At 39.8% G+C, this 18,213-nt stretch overlaps 2 protein-coding genes across 2 annotated transcripts; both read right to left on the bottom strand.

Moving 5' to 3' along the window:
• Positions 1-8,149: 8,149 nt before the first annotated feature.
• On the bottom strand, positions 8,150-12,617 carry tmem53 (transmembrane protein 53). Its single transcript, XM_074687733.1, has 3 exons — positions 12,361-12,617; positions 12,064-12,167; positions 8,150-10,427 (listed from the first exon to the last, which is right to left on the bottom strand). Exons 1-3 carry the CDS (start codon positions 12,413-12,415, stop codon positions 9,726-9,728), a joined length of 861 nt encoding a protein of 286 aa, XP_074543834.1. The 5' UTR covers positions 12,416-12,617; the 3' UTR covers positions 8,150-9,725.
• Positions 12,618-13,655: 1,038 nt separating this feature from the next.
• On the bottom strand, positions 13,656-17,971 carry toe1 (target of EGR1, exonuclease). Its single transcript, XM_074688803.1, has 8 exons — positions 17,602-17,971; positions 17,184-17,224; positions 16,938-17,034; positions 16,649-16,807; positions 16,186-16,299; positions 15,901-16,049; positions 15,623-15,785; positions 13,656-15,117 (listed from the first exon to the last, which is right to left on the bottom strand). Exons 1-8 carry the CDS (start codon positions 17,713-17,715, stop codon positions 14,410-14,412), a joined length of 1,545 nt encoding a protein of 514 aa, XP_074544904.1. The 5' UTR covers positions 17,716-17,971; the 3' UTR covers positions 13,656-14,409.
• Between the last annotated feature and the right edge of the window lie 242 nt (positions 17,972-18,213).

Here is an 18,213-nt window from a genome sequence, read left to right as displayed (position 1 = left end):
CTCCTAAAGATATTAGTCCACCAGCAACTGCATAAATCATAACATTTTGCTAATGGAGGCAAAGTTAAAACACTAACACAGCCTCACAGTGAACAGAGCTGGAGATATTCACACAGATTACAGAAGCAGGAGATTAAAACTGCTCCTGCTGTTAGATATAAGAACACTTAAGAGGTTAAATCTGACCTTCTCTCACTATGATAACTGAAACCCTTACTTCACATGAGCTTTATTCAGCCCCTTATCATCTGTTTTTTATCCCATTAGCATGTGAGCACTATAAGATAGATGAATGATTTTTAGATTTACACGTTTTTACTTTTTGGCCAAGTTTTATGAGACAAGATTTTTCCTCTGTACCTTTAACATAGTTAAAGTTTACAAGTTATGAGTTAAAGTGACATTAGGTCACCATCATTGGATGTTTTCCTCTTCATAAGGTTGGAAAAATGTTTGAAGACCTCTAAAGCTCACTTACTTTACTTAAGTTGTTTAACCTGTGTTAAAATGAAACGTTAAGAGGGTAATTTAAACCTAAACATGGGTAACTGAGCATTTTTAGCCTTCATACTGCCTCCCTCTGTACACACTGAGTGTTTTGTCAGTATGTGACGCCTACTAAAACAAAGTCCAATCTACAACATCATAGTGAGTCTTGAACCTGACTTGAATCTACAGTTATATTTGGCACTATAGGCTCTGCTGGCTAAAGTGTTACAGGTTGGCCAAGCAGAATGCTTTTGCTTTCCATTCAGTGCATCGTAATATCCTTCAGATGAGGTTCAAAAACAAGACGTTAAGACCAGAGAAGAAGGCTGAGTGGAAGAGGTAAAGCTCACACTGCTGTGTCCTCTTTGAACCAACACAAAGCTTCATCAACATGAGTCTCCACATTATATTACATATCTATCAGTATGGCATGCAGTCTGTAAAATACACACACGAAAGATGCTGCAGAACAAAAACAAGTCTGGTTTTTACTTGTGTGGTATCAAAGTTTGAAGTTCTGTATAAAATCCTATTCACATGCTGGTTTTCCTCAGTTTGAGATATAAAATTGACATTAGAAACCACCAAATCCACTTCACACCCAGTAGGATGTCTTTTAAATGATCTACAGTCCTGACAAAGGTTTCTTTTGTTCACATCTGTGTCTGTCGACACAGCCTGCAGGAGACCTACAGCTTCCTTTTTTGTTCCAATTTCCATAAATCATCTGATAGCAGTAACATTATTCCAAACAGCTCTGTTTTTATCAGACTGAGTTGCTTCTTACCTTTTAAGTCTATATTTCTCAATACACAGGTAAAACTCAAACAGCAACTTACAGTCTTAAAATATGAAGATAATGTGGAAGTGCTACAATTTGCAGTTCATCAAGTGTCCACTTGAGGCTGTCTGCAGAAGCACCATTGACCACATACACACCCATTCAAAACAGTTCCTTTGACAGCAACAATAACATTTTAACTGCCTGGTACAAATATCTCAATCCTCTATAAACACACCAAGTGTTAGGTGATTTTTTTTCTGTAACTCGTTACTTTTGAAGATATTCAACTTGCCTATTTTCCCCAAAGGTTTAGCTTACTTTACTATTGGACAATGATGGGAATAATGGTCTAAAAGCTAACGGACAAGGAACAGGGGACAGGAGCAGCAAATAAAATGTAAAACCAGATGCAACAATGGCAAGTCTGAAGCGGTCTGTTGAGTTCAAACTAGCGTTTTCAGGATGGAAGCACCGGCACTACTTTAACATCACTGATGTAAAAGGCAAGTGCATACATATGAAGTGTATAGTATGTCCTAGAGCAAACCCCACTAAAAAAATTAAGGTTCTTTAACCTATATGCAGGTGTTTCAAAAAGTATCACAATAATTACTTTTTCTGATAACTAATTACATTTATGAAGGAGAAATTCCATTACTAATTCAACCTCGTTTTTGGAAAGTAACATGTAATTATCACTAATTGAACTGAACTGAACTGAATTGAATTGAATTGTTGAATTGAAAAAATTAAATGTCCACTAAGGGCAGTTTGATTTGCAACAGGAGTTGGAAACATACAATTATGCAACTCAAACACAGTGAAAAAACATTAAAACAAGTATAGCACAATAAAACTGAACAAATAAATAAATAAATGCAGTGCAGAGTCAGTGCATATCACTGTTGCGTTGTTTTGACCGAGGCTCACCTACAGCCTGTTTAAGAAACTGATGGCCACAGGGATGAATGATTTGAGGTGTCTGTTTGATTTGGCCTTGCAGACTAAAGTGTACCTGCTCCTAAACAGGAGTAGCTGGAACTCTGAATGTAGAGGGAGGACAGGGTTTCCCACCATTGCCCTTACTCGCTCAGTGGCTTTAGTTTTTAAAACAGAGTAAAGATAATTAAGACTTAAGCCAATGTTTTTTTTTTTGACTGAGTATGACAATATTCCTCACCCTGTTTTCGTCTGTAATGCTGAGGTTACCAAACCAACAGATCACTGCAAAGGTTGAAATGGACTCAATAAAAAAGAATAAAACATTTTAAAGAGCTTTTTCCTCAACATTAAAAAAATCTCAGTTTCTTTTTTTTCTGTATTTTAGGCCATTAAACATGTACAATCATGTGCAATCATTTGAATACGGAAATGTGTCTGTTTGCTTGTGTGTGTGGAACACAGTATGTTGTACCTTTTGACATACCTCATTACATTCGCACCTAGCTGCACCTTTTGTGTACTGGTTTATTGCAAACAGGTGAAAGATGCAATAACAACAACAAGAAAAAAAGAAGATCCATACCACAAACAGGAGTGTTTCTGCCTTACACATACACATACACAGGAAAACACACACACACACACACACACACAGGGACAAACACACAGATATCCAGCCCCAAACAAACGCAGACAAAGCCGCCCAGGGCCTACCATCGCCATCACACACGCCACTTGGCCTGTCTGTGTGACACGCACAGTTTGTTTGGTAGTTTTAATTTGACAGGGCTCTGAATAGAGCCTCTGAAACACACACACACATCCACATTCTCACACACACTTCCCCGACCTGCACACACGCACCTTTAATTTGACAGCGCTCTAACAAGAGCCTGCTGCTTGTCAAATGTTCTCCAGTGGCAGCAGGGATCCGCAGAGCCGAGGGGGTTCTGTTCAAGGACATCTGTGAAGAAAAACACACACACACACTCCTCCACTAACACACACACACACACACACACACACACACACTGGCTTTGAATAGGCTGAGAGGCAGGCTGCAGCAGCACACGATGGGAGCGAGGCTGCACACACGCTGAGGGGTTTCTACACTGCTGTTCGTCTCACTCTCCATCTTTCTCTCCCTCCATGTCTCTCTGTCCTTTCCTCGCCTTTATCTCTCATTCCATCGCTTTTTCTCCTCTTTTGGTCTTAAGTAGAGGGCTGAGGGGCTGAGATAGACCAGGGGAGATTTTGATGACGGCTCCCTGTCTGGTCCAGCGATCCCCTTCTCTTCACACACACATACAGAAGCACACATCCTTTTTCACTCCATTCTTCAGCCCAAAACACCAGGAGACCTTTTAAAGTTACTCAAAGGCGGACGGGACTTTGGTCCTGATCCTCTGGATTTCATCTTATTGAAGATGTGTGTGTTTGTGTGGATACATTTCTTGTGTGTGTGTGCGTGTGTGTGTGTGTGTGTGTGTGTGTGTGTGTGTGTGTGTGTGTGTGTGTAAGAGAGGGAGAGAGGGATCCCATGCTGCCTCAGACTCAGCTTCCACCAGACACTTTGCTCATTAGAGGGAAGAGAGGGTGACTTGAGTGACTTCTCGACGGCTCCCCGCTCAACTTGATCACAAGGCCCATCCCGTGGAGCGAGAGAGAAGACGAGGGTTTGACGCAGCGTGTGTGTCGCCTGTAAAATACAGTGTGGCACACCTGGGTGTGTGTGTGTGTGTGTGTGAGAATAAAAACAGAGAAGAATAAGATACTGTTTGGATTAAAAGGAGGAACGCTGTAAAAGAGCAGTAAAATCTCTGTGCATCCTCTGAAAATGTAGCGAACAATTTGATCTAAATCTGTGTTAAAAATGTGCTTTAATAAACTTTAGCCCTCTGATGTTGAACAATATGTTCTTACTGTGTGTTTCCGAGGACACAAGTAAAGGGCCATTCCTAAATAAAGAAATCATTTGGATCATTGGCCAGAAAATCAAAGCATGTCAGCCCTGAAATCAAAATGTCAAACATTATACAAAATAAGCACAAATCACCAGAGGAGGATCTGTCATTCGATCCTGTCCCTGAGTGTGTGCGTGTGTGCCTGTCAGATAAAATACTGCACTTCTCCAGCCAGTGATCTAGAAAGAGGGTTCACAGATTAGCATCCAAAATGTCAACATGTACATAAATATAAACTTATCTTTTTCATTTTCCTGACATTAAATTGAGGGGAAATCGCTGTGAAGCGGAAACAGGTTCCTGAAAGAAAGTTCATTTTTTTGGCTTTGCATGATAACCAGAAAGTGCAGAAGGAAACATCAGCACGTTTTGAGGTTTTTGATTATATTTTCTGATAAAACTGGCACTGATGTGACTCTGTACTTAAGATGTTCACAGGTTCGCGATGATGAAAAGCTGAGGGGATTATTCGAATCCTGTAAATCACAGCTAAAAGTCAATGTGTAAAGCCAAGGTCTATGAAACTATCAGTGTGGGATAGAGAACATAGACGATATGTTACCGCATTGCCAAGTGCTACCACTTAATACCATTAATCTTGGTGCCCCCCCTCCATCTCTCTCACTCCATCTCAGCATTGGAGTGCTCAGCGTCCTCTAAAAGTATGGATCTTGACCGCAGCCATTTTCCGCAGAAGAGGGAAAGGCTAAAGAGAAAGCGCTGACCCCTCTTCGCCGCAATTTTCCCCTCATCAACTTGTGAGACTTCATTAACTTCCATCGGGTAATTTCTTCTTTCAGTGCATTTCAGAGAGGAGGGGGTGTTATGACGTTGTATTCTCAGCAATCCATTCTTACTCTTTCTCTTATCTTCATCTCTTCTCCTCATTTAAAGCCTGTGAAATCACGACTCCTTCGTCCATATACGAGAAACAATACAAGAAAAGAGAAGGTAGGATTTAGTCGCCGTTCCCCTGAATAACCCCAACGTTTCAGATCTGAATACAATATTTCTGTTGCGTAAATAAACCAGCGCAGCATTTCACTTTCTCAAGTCAAAGTTGTGCAAACATGCACAGAAATACCTTCTGAAGGTTACGTCTCACAGCCTTTACCCCTCAGGAGCCCAGAATAAAATATCCACTGCTGAACCTGATCGTTGTCAGCTTGATGCTCAAAGGAGGCCTCAGTGAAATATTGCATTATGGGAACTGTGAGTCGATGCTGCCCTCTGCAGGATTACAGGTGTAGAGTTTGTCATAAAGGATGAGATGGTGTATTTTCTGTCAGGTTTTGTATGCAGTCAACCAAACTCTTTAATGAAATCATGAACATGTGAGCGCAGCTGATGCTATCTTTATAAAGTGAAGGAAATTTAAACATAAATAAATATATATTGCCTAGATTCAAAGCCTTAACTCTCTTATACCATACAACTATCTTACGGCTATTAAAGACATGTTATAAACAGTGTAAAAACATTGAATAAAAATAATCATCTTACAAACATTTAACATCTAAGCTAAGAAGGCCTCTTCACTAACAGCTACGTTAGTCAGCTCAGTCAGCTTTGTCACATATTGTACAAAACTTTTAACCAAAATATCTTCAACATTTATCATCTATAAAAAAATAAATTAATAAACTCAGCCCTTGTTCAGTGTGCAGACAGAAAAAAAAGCTACCAGATGAAAACTGCGTCTGTTCCAGACTGTACACATGTTCATTTTAATAGAATAGAACTTTATTGTCATTGTAACAAGTACAACGAATTTGAAGTCACAGCAGCAATCAAGAGAACAAAAGTAAGAAAGTGTATAGAAAGTGCAAAAAGGTCCATAACAAAATAGATGATGACAGCGTGTCCATCATACTCCAGTTCAGCCAGCCTCCACCTCCACAGGGTCCAGGACTGAGCTTCTTCAGTTATGCTCCATCTCTGTCTCCTAGATCCTGCTCACAGCAGGTGAAGCTCTTCCAATGTGGCGTTGGTGTCTGATGTTAGCTCCATTAGCCATGTCTGTGAATAGCATGATGCTACTCTGCCTTGTGGTATTCCCTCTGTAGCTGGGTTAGCATGGCTAGCTCGTCAATCTCTTGGAGATAGATCTTACATTCCCAATAACAATAGATGGAAGGACAGGTCCATGTCGTCACTTCCTAGCTCACACCTGAGAACCAGCACATCGTCCTCACCTTGTGGGGAAACATCCGGCCTTACATCAGTTAGCATTGACATGCTACAGGCTGCTAACAGCTGAGTTCACATGTAAACAATGCAGCCATGGTTACATGTAGGATCTCCAGATAAACACAGGAGAAAAAGTAGTAAAAATATCGCCGAAGCCACAAAAGGTTGCCTGGCAAAAAGAAGAGAGAGCTGCTGCAAAAGGCAGCCGTAGCCAACGGGGCGGCACCTAGCCCCTAATCTAGAGTGGGATTGTACGTGTGCACCCAAACACAACATGAAACTCTGCAAATAAAGAAAACAGGTGCGATCATTTCAAATAAGACTGAATGTGCCACTCAAATCATCACAGCATTGCAGGAGGGTCTAGCCAGTCAGCTCCAACATTGATGAGTCTAATGGGAATTGGTATAAAGCTGGATATGATGTGTTTTAGAAACCTGAATCTGTGGGCTGCGTGATTCTGACAAAAAAGGTTTCCTTGTCATTTGAAAATGATTTCACTGCAGCAATGCAACTGTTTCACTGTGTGTCTGTGCTTATGGGCCTTTATGGTAGTGACTTAGTGCTTTCTAATACTAGTGATTATATTTTATGGTTTGTGCCATACTATTTTTGTGTAGTTTGTATATTTTCTACTAACTTGTTTTGAGGAGCCATGACTGCTATGACTTTGTGCTGTGGTGTAATCTCTTTTGTTGCTTATCATTATTACATTGATTGGCTGAATGGTAGCTCATATGGATGAGGTAGAGATAATCATTTTGAGACATGTTACCTTTTGATTGTTGTAGATGAGAGAGAAGGTGAGCTGGTTGCTGTGTCTTTGTTGTTGATCACTTGAATCATAATTTCTGCACATTTTTATGTTTTAACATCTTTTTTTTGTTGTTGTTGTTTTTGTTTTTCAGAAAGCAGTTTCTTGTTTTGTCAGAAAGGTACGAGGCAAAACTTAAGCCTTTCACTGTTAATATATTATCTGTCTACCTGTGACTGCAGATCTCACTACTATATTTCTATAACAATGTGTTAAATGTTGATAAAAAAGAATATTATCACTTATAAGGGGTTGCTGTATTGTTGAAATTACAGAGCATCACCCACTACACTGAATAATATACTGTACTTTAAGGAACTTTATCTGCCTTGTGTTTCACCATTAGATACCATTTGTTTTTTTTCTTAGCTGGCAAATGACTTTTGAGACAGTATGCTAAGAAAACAAAAACAAAAAAAAAGATAGCAAACCGATGTAAGCCATCTGCTTCCTGCCAAAGATATGTAAAGTTGGTGTTTTCTGCTTTTTAAAAAAATGTGAGTCTCACTCTCACTGTATTCATGAATCCTTGTTACCAAAAGTTGTGTTAAATCACACACCAAAAGAAAAGGGTAAAAAGTTTGTTACGGGTAAAAACCAAACAAAGAAGAGGTTCAGACTTCCTCTTTAAACCACAACAGATGAGAGAGTCAGTGTCATGTGCACTCCAGTAAGCGATGTTCATCTGTCTGTGTCGATATGTAAACTTTCCTCTTTCTCTCTTTCCCTTCAGCAGCTCAGCATGATACATGAAGTGCCCGGGCCAGGCCTAGGCAGAGACAAATGCCAACCACTCGCTCTTCCAAATGTCAATTCTGACATGTCGCAGACATTCAATAACCGTCCTGCTAGAGCCATTCAGAGCCATGCTCTTCAAACTGCTCCTGATCTCTCATGACACAAGTCCGTTTTGCTGCCTCTGGGGACGGGTTCATGGACACCTTCTATTCAGGTCTTGGGTGAAGCCTTTGGATTTTAGGGTTACTCCCCAAACAAAGACAAATGTTGAGCTCCAATAAAGACGCAACAATAAAAATTGACTGACTGAAGCCTAGCACTCAGTAAGTCCAGGTTTCTTTAATGCCATTTTATTAATTTATATGTTTAAACTGTAAGTATAACCTGAAAACACACGTCTCCAATCTAAAATTGGTGCAAGTAGGTTAAAGAGACCTCACACTCCATGATCATTCTGGTTTATTGAAGGCACATCAGTTAGAATAACACAATAACTGTGTTGGACGTTTACATTCACAGTCAATTTTTTTTTTTTTTTTTTTTTTTTACTTGAACCCGATGAGTTGTGTTTTTAACATTACAGCTGAGTTTTTCTACAATTTCTGGACCAGGACAAACATTAAAAAGCTGTTTAATGTTTAAGGCAACAACTTTTAGACTTTTTTGTACCCAGAAGGAAATTTATTGGTAACTTTAATTAACACAGTTGCCTTCTTCATCATTGGCCCCATAATGACCTCAGTTTGTGGAAATAACGTGAGATTAAAAGTATTCATACATTGTCAAATTCAATAAATAGAAGATACAGATTATATTATTCCAATACCTGTCCCCAGATTTAGAATCATTCACTACTACTAATCTACAATGCATCACATTTTCACAGCAATATTAAATACCATTTAAATTATCCGAAAGGATTTATACTCCAGTGTATAGCAACAGTTTGTATCATTATTTGTACACAGGCAGAGTTAGGCTTTTGTGCCACACACTTCAAAAGTGTGAGTTACAGTGTTTCGTGAAATGCTGAGAAGTGGATTAAATGTTGTTTTCAAACACATCTGTGGGACCTTCCCATTCACCGTTTACACAGGGCAGCCATTTTCCTGACATCAGATACAGGGCTTACAGCTCAAAGCTAGAAATAAATGTGTCAGTATTGCTTAGTTCCAGGTGTAAGGATTAAATGAAACATAAGGGATTTGAAAAACCTCATAATTTCACCTTTTCCTGACTGATGAGTTCAGTAAAAGACAATTTTCGAAACGTGAATTTTAGACTCACTACACAAAAAAAACATGTTTAATTAACAACAGGCTTTAATGAAACAACCATTCAGCTACCTACTGAAGGCCATGCCAGCAAGGAAACAAATGTTGTTGAACGTTTTTGTCAAAGGGGACTTACTCTGTAACTGTACTTTGAAATATGGCTCACACTCAAGTTTTTTATTTCCTATGGCTGCTGCTCGAATAAGAGGTGGTAAGGAAAAGAGGAGGTGGTTGTTTTGACCTGGAACACAGGAGAACTAAATCTGACTATCATTTCAGTTTTACAACTTTAGGTTGATGTTACAGGAAAACAGTCCTTGTGTAAATGTGGTGAACTATGTGCACTAGGAATGATAAACATAGCTGAGATCTTAGTTCAGCTCAAACTCCAGCACTTGTCCAAAGACTTTCTGTGACATTTTCTGAACACTGAGACAGAATAAGTTGTTTTAGTCGGATCTCTTTGAAATCCAGTGGTTAGGACTGATTAACAGAGGGTCCACAAAGTCTTGTGACTTCTTCTCCAAGTGTCACTGATTCTGAACCCTCTGTCTCTTCTTCATCTCAGCTCCCTCAGAGTCCTTCATGCAGGCAACCAGGAAATCGCGGCACTTCAGCGCATACTGCTCAGGAAAATCTCGATAATGACCGACGTGGGGACTGGAAAGAAAATCAAAACTGTCCATGGGGACGCCCTTCTGCTTCAAGGTCTCCATAAATACCTTGATGTCCCTGTCCCGGATCACTTGGTCGGCTCTGGAGTAGAGGAATAAGTGAGGCCAGGCTGGCGGCCTCTCCTGGACTGCGTCATAGTGGTTCTTGTGGATGTACTTGGTCAACGGGTACAGGACGATTCGCAGAAGAAAAACAGTCACAGCAAAAAGAGCTAAAAGGACGTACCTTAAAACAGGACTTATTTTGGGTCCCAAAGTGGCCCTTAGTGCACGCAAGGCCCCACGCACATTCCCACTACCCGGGGCACTATCCACTACGGCCCCAATCACACACAAAGAGCTGAACTGTTTGTTACTGTGCAACGACTCAACAATGTAACGGTAGAGCATGAAGCCACCGTTACTGAATATGTGAAAGAAAATGGGACTGTTCTCCACCTCATAGTCATAGAGGATCTCCAGCAGCTTCAGGGCCGTGCTGCTCAGCTCCTTGTAGCCAAACGACTCTGAAATGAAGACTGTCTTTAAAGGAGCGGTGTAGCGAATGGTCACACATCCCTTTGGGTTGAGAAAACATAAAGAGAAGACATTACGTAAATTTTAGACATGGTTATTAATGCTTTAACGCTGTCAAATAAAAAAACTGAGCAAAATGTTAACTTTGAAAACTTTGTCTGTCTCAGGGCACATACTCAGTGTTTGATGTTTCACAGGAAAATTACATTTTGAAAAGTTTCATGCTACACAAACTTTATCATCACAAACTGATGATGGGGACTGCTTTGTGTATAATAAATGTTTTACTGGTATCAACACAAGCTGGTCCTCTTCTGCTTGAAGTTGCTGGTCAGAGGGGAAGCTTCACCCACTCACAAACTGTTGTGAGAGAGTCGAAACAATAATTATGTAACCTAAGTCCCAAAGCATGAACTGAGCCAGCTACATGCGCATTTCATTCACTGAGACACAGGAATTTGACCACAGTTGAAAGTAAAACAGCAACAAAAAAACCTGAAAATTAAGAGAACTTGAGTTGATTCCATACTTAAAGTCGAGTGTTTCCCCTGTTTTATTTTGTTTTTTTTCTTTTAATAAATTGATTTAAAATTATTTTAAGAACTAAAGAAAGGTCTTTAAATAAAATTCTTTATCATCACTATCTTTGTGAACTAGGCTGCTGGAGGCGTTTGTTTTCTAAAGTTAGCATAACACTGTTGTAGGGACACATGGAGATACTGTGCTCTGCCTTTAAATGCACAGCTGAAGTCATGAACGAGTGAGAAACAGAGAAGCTGTGCGATCAGTGTCATTTTTCTGAATCAACTTGAATATTTCTGATTCAAAAACTGTGGTTTCATTGTCTGTTTTTAAAGTTCTCTATAAAATAAATGTATGGTGCATTGTTTAGAAAGATACAGTTTGAGGAGAAACAGAGAGATCTACTGACTGCTATGTGTCAGCAGCATGTTCTCCAATATAAGTTTAAGTAATCAAAAAACAAGCGACGATCTGCAGTCTGCTGTCACTCTCCTCAAGCAAGGATTATTTTAGCTAAACGAGTTGATGATTTCATAGCTAAAAGTCGCCGTTGCTATTTTTCGCTGTATACATTATCATTCTATTATGAGGTCATGTCATATTTCAAACACCTTAACATTGCTGCCAGTCTATTAACCAGAGTTAACAACATTTATATTCAGGCATTACCTTCTAGAGGTGATCAGAGAACAGAGAAGGGACTTACACATACATTTAGAAAAAAAAAAGGCTATTTAATGACTGGATGACCATAGTGAAAATGTCTACAGTAATGTTTTGGTTGGCTTGATGTAAAGCTCTGCAACTTATAATTTACCTCATGTCTGCATGAGACAACCAATCAAGCTACCAACAAACGGCTTTTAATGTATTATGCATCCCTGCCTAAAATACAACTCACACAGTTGCAATGAGTGCCTTAAAGGTGATTTAAAAAGGGTTTGAGGCAAGCATGTCCAGCTGTAGACATTCTGTCTGATATAAGACTGTGGTCATTTCTTACAAATATTTGTTGGTTTCTCTATCTCATGTTGTATCTTGTGTGTTAGTATGCATATCAACTTCTGTCTTGATGTGAACACTCATCCAAAAGCTGTTACTAATATCTACATGCTCTCCCTGTCTGGGTGACAGTTAAAACCACTGTTTTCCTCACCTGCTCGTTGTAGATGGAGCTGTATTTGGAGAGGTGTTTGTCTTTGCAGCCAGCCCAGCCCAGCAGAATCACAACCGGTTCTTTTGTCCCATGCCAGTGTCTCTCTGAAAACAAACCAGAAGACAGGGTATGCTGTCACCAGAGCTGTCAGAGCGAGGCAAGCTGTAAAAAAACTGACATCCTGAACCAAAAGGACCAGAAGAAGACGATTTAATGGTTCCCCCAGTGAGCTAATGTTAGCACTGTGTGCTAAGCTAACTGAGGCATGGAGATACAGTACAATGAAATGATGCTCACCCAACGTCCCTGCATCTGGAAACACGATATTGTAGTCTATCTCTTCGTCTGCCATCTCTGGTTTCTGTGGGTATCAGCTGCTTTTGTCCAACTCGGCAGTTTGGTTCATTTGGCTACTGTGAATCCGAGAAAAGTGAAGCTATAAAGCGCTAAATTTGTTAACACCTACAGCACACTACAGACAGGTCGGTAGTGTGATACTACCTTCAGCCTCTCTTCTCTACCGGAGCATTTCTTCTTCAACGTCCAGATTAACAAGAAGTAACGTACAGCCAATGTTACCACAGCGCCCTCTCTGTTCGAGAGCAAAACCACATTCAAACAAAAAAGACCGTTCTGCCCGAGATGAAAAAGACTGAAAAATTCTGTGGTGGCTAAATTTGTTTCACACCCGACGGATCTGAAATTAACCTTTCCCCTTCATACGTTCTGCAACTCAAGCCAAAGGTTTTCATTTGAACATAAAATACTAGATCGGGTTCATCTTCCAACTCAGCCAAATTTGCAGCAAATTTGCTGGATGGGGTTGAGGTCCAGACTAGTGGGGGCCAGTCCATCATTTTCAGTGTTCATTTTTTAAAAGGGGAAACTACCTTAATATCCTCATAATAGTTCTATTATCTATGCTACAGAGCATTGTGATGAAATTGGGAATATTTTGACATTTTATAAGTGTTTTCATGGCAATTTAACAAAAAGTACTGAAATCTCTTGGGCATGCCATGTGTTCTAATAATTTTGGCCACCACTTTTAATAACATTCAATAATGCCATAACTGCTTTTGTCTCGAGTTGATTTTGCACAGTCAGCAGTTCAGAGATGCTCTCACTTGGATTGCAGGACAGGATGTTCCTCCCCTCTTCTCTCTTGGAGATGGTTGAGGTCCATTAGCTCCTCAGGCTGCTCTCTCATCTGTGCTCCACTATCGTCATTATTTCCAAGAAACCAGTCTAGATTTTCAATATTTTCTATTTTCTGCTGTTGCAATGGACACTTGAATTCCCTTTGGGTTTAATAAAGTACTTATCTATCTATCTATCTATCTATCTATCTATCTATCTATCTATCTATCTATCTATCTATCTATGTACTACAGTGGGCAGTAGGGGTCTAAAAATGTCATGCCATATTTGACTGATCAGGATAGAGCCAGAAAAAAAGTGCAACTGCTGAGTTTTATTGTCATGAAGAATAGATACAGCAAAGATATAATCCACTAAACCTAAATTGCACTACTTGTTGTTCTAAGTTCATTGACATTTTATTGTGCTTGACCCACTCAAAGAAAGCATCACTTATGACAAAAGGACCAACAAGAAGATAACACTTTGTGCTTTTTACACTGACACCTATGTCTTTGGAGATGCTATTTCTAAAGTGAGTTAATGACAGAATGTATTCCAAATGTGATTTTCAATGTGTGTGTGGAAACAGAAAGGAGAGGCCATGTTGACACTACTTTAGATATTTTATTGTTTCAAGAACATAAAAATAGTCTGACTACTGATTTTCATCAGAAATCAGAAATTTATGTGTAATGTAATTACTAGTACACATTTGGGAAATTAACATCCATTGACAGAAAAGAGGCTGACCAGGACATGAAAAAAACTTAAACCTTTTCCAAGTTTCCAAGTCTCTTGTATTTTCCAGAGGTAGCCCAAATATTCAGAAGTTCCACAAAAGAGACATTTCTGATTATTTTTTACTTTTTTTAACCAGACAAAACAGAGTAAAAAAAACAACAACGACCAGGTGGATCAGCTGCTTCTGCACTGCAATTTATCACTGTCCTTGGTGACGTATGCCATAACTGCTTCTTATTGCAGTTTTATTAGAAAATATCCAAAACCTACAAATGGCTGCTCTTTTGTACTGACTATACAAAGTTCATTAAAGTATTCATTTTTCGGATGTATATGAACATCTGTACAAAATGTTACAGTTACACATAAATCAGTGAGGACATTCTACAATCCCAAATGTCATGTTAAAAAAAAAAAATCAGATGTCTTCACTCTCAGCCCTTCAGTGTGCTTAAGACCTCACTAAAACTTTTTTCCCCAAACCATCTCCATCTTCAGCATGTGAGCCCTGGACGACTTAGAGAAGGTGCTTTTGACCACGTTAAGGGGAGCTGCCTTACCACTCAGGTAGATTTTATTGAGACAGGAGGGAAGCCAAGTCTGCTCCTCTTTCTGCTCCTTCTCCTCCTCTGCTCCTCCTTTGTCCCTCTTTATTTGTGCATGGGAGTATGCAAAGATGTACCCTGTCATAAAGGCATCAAACCCTGCCCTGTGTGTTCCTGTATCTGTCTTTGTGTTGTGATTGTTTGACTCAGACTGAAGGTCACTTGGTTTCGTCCTCCCTCCATCTTTTGCTTGGACATCTTCTCCATCATCTGTGTTTGTTTTCATGTCATCATCAGTTGGAGCGCTTGTTACAGAGTCGCACGCGTTGTTCCCCTCACTATCAATTTTCATGTTTTCTCCTTCACTCTGTGTTGTGTTTCCTTCAGTGTCTACCAGGGGTTCTGGTGTTTCTGCAGGATCCAGCTCCATGTGGGGGATCTTGTTTTCAGGGGCACCTTCAAAGTTGGAAGAGGTCTTCTCAGCGTTTTCTCCACCTTTCTTCTTCTCTCGGTTTCTCTTCCTCTTTTTTCTCTTGTCCCCTGAGCTCTTCTCATCTAGGAGGATGATCTGGTCTGTGTCATGGGATAATGGACACTGGGTGCCGTTTGGACACCAGCCAAACCCCTGACAGATGAGACAGAGCAGTTAGTAAGATATTTACACCCAGTTATGATCTGAAATTTTGCCTACTGGCAAGGGAAAAACAAGGGGCGGGTCCTCTTGGTTTCATCAGAATAGAGGCTTTGTGCGGGACACCACAGTAGAAAGGGTCACTGGAGTCAACCTGGCTAAATTACTGTGCAAACTTACTTCACAAAGCTACCAGTCAGGACCAGGTTATATTCACTTCAATAACCCGAAAACTACTGTCCTATGAGCATTACGGTGCTCTGTGTTGATAGTTCATGTGAATTACTGTTTGTGTTTGAAACTTCTATTGTGTGAAGCTGTCAATTAGAAACAGTTCTGCACACTTTTAAACACTGGGAATCTACCTAAGGTTTTGTTTTGCATACTCCCCCAGCTTATAAATCAGAGCCATTTAAATGTTGGGAAACCTGACTTCTAATACCCTTGATACCGAGTATTGACACTATACAAAAAGAAAGAAAGAAACAGTTTAACTCACAGAGAACTGTAGGCAGATGTTAGTCGGACCCTCAAGAGAAGCCACATCTGGACATGTCCTATAGTCCACATAAGTGGACATGTGACCTCCATACTGACAGAACTCTATATGAACATGAGGGCCCACAATTCCAGAGGTCACCCTGCGACTGTTATCCAGTTTACTACAGGGGAGGAAATAATATGAGAGGACAATTATGAGTTATTACAGAAAACAGTGACATAGCTGCCCTTGGATAATGCTAAGAGTAAAGTCACGCAGCTGTAAAAAATACTCACCATTTCTTAAAAGCATACTCGAGATAGGAGGCAGTAAGTCGCAGCTCAAACTCAGTGACATATTTGGTGTCATAAATACCAGCAGGAAACATCTCAGACAGGTCAGCCGTGAAAGTGGCCAGGTGCTCGGGCAGATGAGCGTAAAAACTCTGGTAGAAAAAACAAATAAATAATCATGAGGTTTGTGTATACAACATTATAAGATTAAATCGGATTATAGAAATAAACATCTTACTAAGAATGAAATTGACCACCAAAAAGCAAACGCTAAGAGCTTGCTAGTACCTGGTAAAGAAATACCATGTCTATCAGGCCGTTGTGGAGCACGAGAGGTTTCCTGGCTCGCAGTAGTTCAGTGAATAAAGCTCGAATGTGGACGCCTCTGTTGTCTGATCCATCCTGTGACAAAAAGAGGCATAGGGACTAGAACTACACATTCATAATCAAAAACTGAGGATCATCAATTCATGAATGGTATGCTTTTTATGTCGAATTAATCTGGTCAGAACTGCTTTTACTGTGTTCAGTTTTGCCTGTATGTTTTGGAAACTGATATCCAATGTCCTGCTATGATGTGTGTGTTGACTTGTTACTTTAAAAAAGAGAAATAGGCTAGCACCAATTTAGAACTTAGCTAGAAAAAATGTATATGTTGTGCACTCCACATGATAATCAACATGTCACAAATTATTTTAAATGCCAGTCAATGGTACACATCACAACCCAGAACACATGGGGGCATCATCACCTTATTGTTGCCTTTGCAGTAGGGGATACCATGTGCATACTGCTTATTGAAGTCAAACCCATGCTGCACCAGGAACTGCACTGACTTCGGCTCTATGACGTACTCCTCTGAACAAAGCAGGGTGAGATTATACACCTGGACCAGGTATGTGTCAGCAGCCTGGAGGGGTCCAAGACATAGACAATACATTAAGTCATTCAGTTACCTGCTAAAGCATCAGATACAGTTCTAACTTTGAAATGTGGTGATGAAGATACCAACAAAAATAGATTAAGACTTGTAGACAGACCTTGCCTTCAAGTTTCTTGTAACAGCTGATTCCCAGGGAGAGGATGGAGCGAGAACGAGCTGCATGACAGATGGCTTTATATCTATCCTCTATAGACCTGAAAGATGGCAGGCAGTGGCATTAAGTTATAGATCTGTAAATGCAAGTACAGTTGCATAAGGAATACATTTCAGGGATTTCATCTGCCACCACTTGCTGTTAGTCAGTTCAGTGACAGTGAATAATTTAACTGATGATGATACTCACTGAGCCAGCAGAGACGTCCTGTTTCCAAGACCACTCAGCTCCTGAAGCAAGCAGAGAAATTAGTTGTTTATAGCTCACTGAATCAGAGGGAGTGATTTGTATTGTCACTTTACTTGAAGAACTGTGAGTGATCAAGTTCGGGAGAGGTGAATCAACATATCAATGTGAACAGAGATATATCTTAAGAAAAGCGTGTCAATAAGTATAACATACTAAAAAAACAAAACAAAAAAAAAAAAAAAAACATTTTTTTCAAAGAAGCTACAGATATGTGTGATGCTGCTTCTGAAAAAGCTCGATCTTGGGTGTGCCTTTAAAAATGCTCAAACTGAACATTGAAGCCCTCAGGTCGCAGTAAGTTGTCATAATATTATTACACTACACTACACTAACAGACTCAAAAACAAAGTACACTTACCGTGTCCAGTGCAATGAACGAAGAGGACTTAATAGCTATAACCATAGCAGGCCAAAGCTCTTTGAAGTTATCATTCTGGGCATCGATCATCGGAACAACCAGTGAAGATGTCATGTTGATCTGAACTTAAATGTATGGAGAGCAACCCCCTGATTCGCGCGTGAAACGCTTCCTTGCCGTTCCACTGCTTCCTGAAGTACAAGCTAATTTAGCTCACATCAACAATCCTACGAATAATTTGAATTTTTGTTGCTTTCTTTTAAGTGTCGTCATACATTTAGTGAGTGCTCTAACTACACTTTATTGACACTTCTTTGATTCACAAACCTACAGCTTCATCACCACAAACAGCTCAACGTGCTTCAGTGGTCCTTTGACAAAAAAATATTAGAAGTCAGTTTTTCTTCCTGAGCTAAAATTGCAACCAACAGCACCAAATGTAAAAAAAATAACAAAATTAAATTAATATTAAATTTTATACGAACAACTTGATGCGTTTATATCTAATACCTCCTGACTTTAAGATGTGTAGCGTCTCGATTAAGTAATTTTCAATCAGGCATTTATTATAGACGCATATAAACAATACGTCATGGTTCTCAACCGTCGAGG

This window comes from Halichoeres trimaculatus, unplaced genomic scaffold, assembly GCF_033239565.1.
Source record: "Halichoeres trimaculatus isolate MK-OKI-2021-1 unplaced genomic scaffold, fHalTri1.1 fHalTri1_scaffold_15, whole genome shotgun sequence".
Classification (NCBI taxonomy): domain Eukaryota; kingdom Metazoa; phylum Chordata; class Actinopteri; order Labriformes; family Labridae; genus Halichoeres; species Halichoeres trimaculatus.
The sequence above is the reverse complement of the archived record's forward strand: the minus strand, read 5'-3'. Positions and strand labels throughout refer to the sequence as shown.

Coding starts and splice junctions, on each gene's coding strand:
- tmem53 (XM_074687733.1), bottom strand. CDS start 12,415: ATGGCAGACGAAGAGATAGACTACAATATCGTGTTTCCAGATGCAGGG. Junction 12,168..12,360: donor TCCAGATGCAGGGACGTTGG/GTGAGCATCATT, acceptor GTTTGTTTTCAG/AGAGACACTGGCATGGGACA. Junction 10,428..12,063: donor GCTCCATCTACAACGAGCAG/GTGAGGAAAACA, acceptor CTCAACCCAAAG/GGATGTGTGACCATTCGCTA.
- toe1 (XM_074688803.1), bottom strand. CDS start 17,715: ATGACATCTTCACTGGTTGTTCCGATGATCGATGCCCAGAATGATAAC. Junction 16,300..16,648: donor ACTGCAAAGGCAACAATAAG/GTGATGATGCCC, acceptor TTTTTGTCACAG/GATGGATCAGACAACAGAGG. Junction 15,118..15,622: donor ACATCTGCCTACAGTTCTCT/GTGAGTTAAACT, acceptor CTCATCTGTCAG/GGGTTTGGCTGGTGTCCAAA.